At 50.8% G+C, this 960-nt stretch overlaps 1 protein-coding gene across 1 annotated transcript; it reads right to left on the reverse strand.

Annotated features, from left to right (window-relative positions):
• Nucleotides 1-6: 6 nt before the first annotated feature.
• On the reverse strand, nucleotides 7-755 carry LOC109509261 (meteorin-like protein). The gene is made up of 2 exons (XM_019859140.1): nucleotides 695-755; nucleotides 7-407 (listed from the first exon to the last, which is right to left on the reverse strand). The coding sequence occupies exons 1-2, from the start codon at nucleotides 717-719 to the stop codon at nucleotides 73-75; spliced, it is 360 nt and encodes a 119-aa protein (XP_019714699.1). The 5' UTR covers nucleotides 720-755; the 3' UTR covers nucleotides 7-72.
• Nucleotides 756-960: the final 205 nt, after the last annotated feature.

Genomic DNA, 960 nt, shown 5'->3' on the forward strand with positions numbered 1-960 from the left:
GTGATGCAAACAGATTTGACACCCGTGAATTGTCACATCTCGACAGTTGACAGGCGTTATAACGGCCCGTCATCACAAAGGGAAATCGCAGGGATTCACAAGCCTGGCCTTGGCAGTCCGGTAGACGGACACGAAGTATTTGTAACGCGGAGCGCAACCCAACCAACCGTCCCCGAAGTGTTCCGAGCCCGTGAAAAGGAATTCTCCCTCTCCGGGCTTCACGCCGCACTGGAGGTGGGCAAGGATAACGCCGCGCCACAACGGGACGTCCCGAGCTGATCCAGGAGTTGTCGCCTCTAGCTCAAACACGCCGCTACGCTGCCGATGGACCTTCACCGCCAACACTTCCACCAGCGATATGTGACCATCACGGTTGTGAAGCACGTCCTTGATGAAGCCTCGGACTACTGGAAGAGTACATAGACAGGAATTTGGATCATCTGTGACCACTCCCACAGCACTACAGCCCTCCCTCACGGATCGGCTGGCCTGCGAAATTACCAACATCGGTTCTAACCCGCCTCAGTGCAGTTTTGTGCCGAGCACGGTGCAGGCTTTATGCTGGTTGTGAAAAGAGAGCCCTAAATGTTATTTTTGCGTGATTTGACACTTTCCTTTAATTCAAATTTTGAGGCAGTCTCCTGGCATGATAAAAGTCAACCGGGGCGAGTGTTCGTCAATGGTGCGTACTCACCAAAGTCACTGTTGCAGACGGCCATGAGAAGCTCGGTATCGTTGCATGGACGACATGAAGCTGTGGTGGAAAACAAAAGAAACGGTCTTGCATTGTATTGAAATTGACAAAGACTATAACAAAGATTAAGAAGATTTTTTTTTTTTTCCCCCGGGAGTCCACCATCCAGACTGACAGTGATGGATGCAGTGTCATGTGACCACCTGAGGTTCGGCTAATCCTGCCTCTTTTCAAACGCTCGCAACCCTCATAGCAAAGAAAGTAAA

The sequence above is a fragment of the Hippocampus comes genome, unplaced genomic scaffold, assembly GCF_001891065.2.
Source record: "Hippocampus comes isolate QL1 unplaced genomic scaffold, H_comes_QL1_v1.1 C16833380, whole genome shotgun sequence".
NCBI lineage: Eukaryota > Metazoa > Chordata > Actinopteri > Syngnathiformes > Syngnathidae > Hippocampus > Hippocampus comes.

Coding starts and splice junctions, on each gene's coding strand:
- LOC109509261 (XM_019859140.1), bottom strand. CDS start 719: ATGGCCGTCTGCAACAGTGACTTTG. Junction 408..694: donor CGTCTGCAACAGTGACTTTG/GTGAGTACGCAC, acceptor GTACTCTTCCAG/TAGTCCGAGGCTTCATCAAG.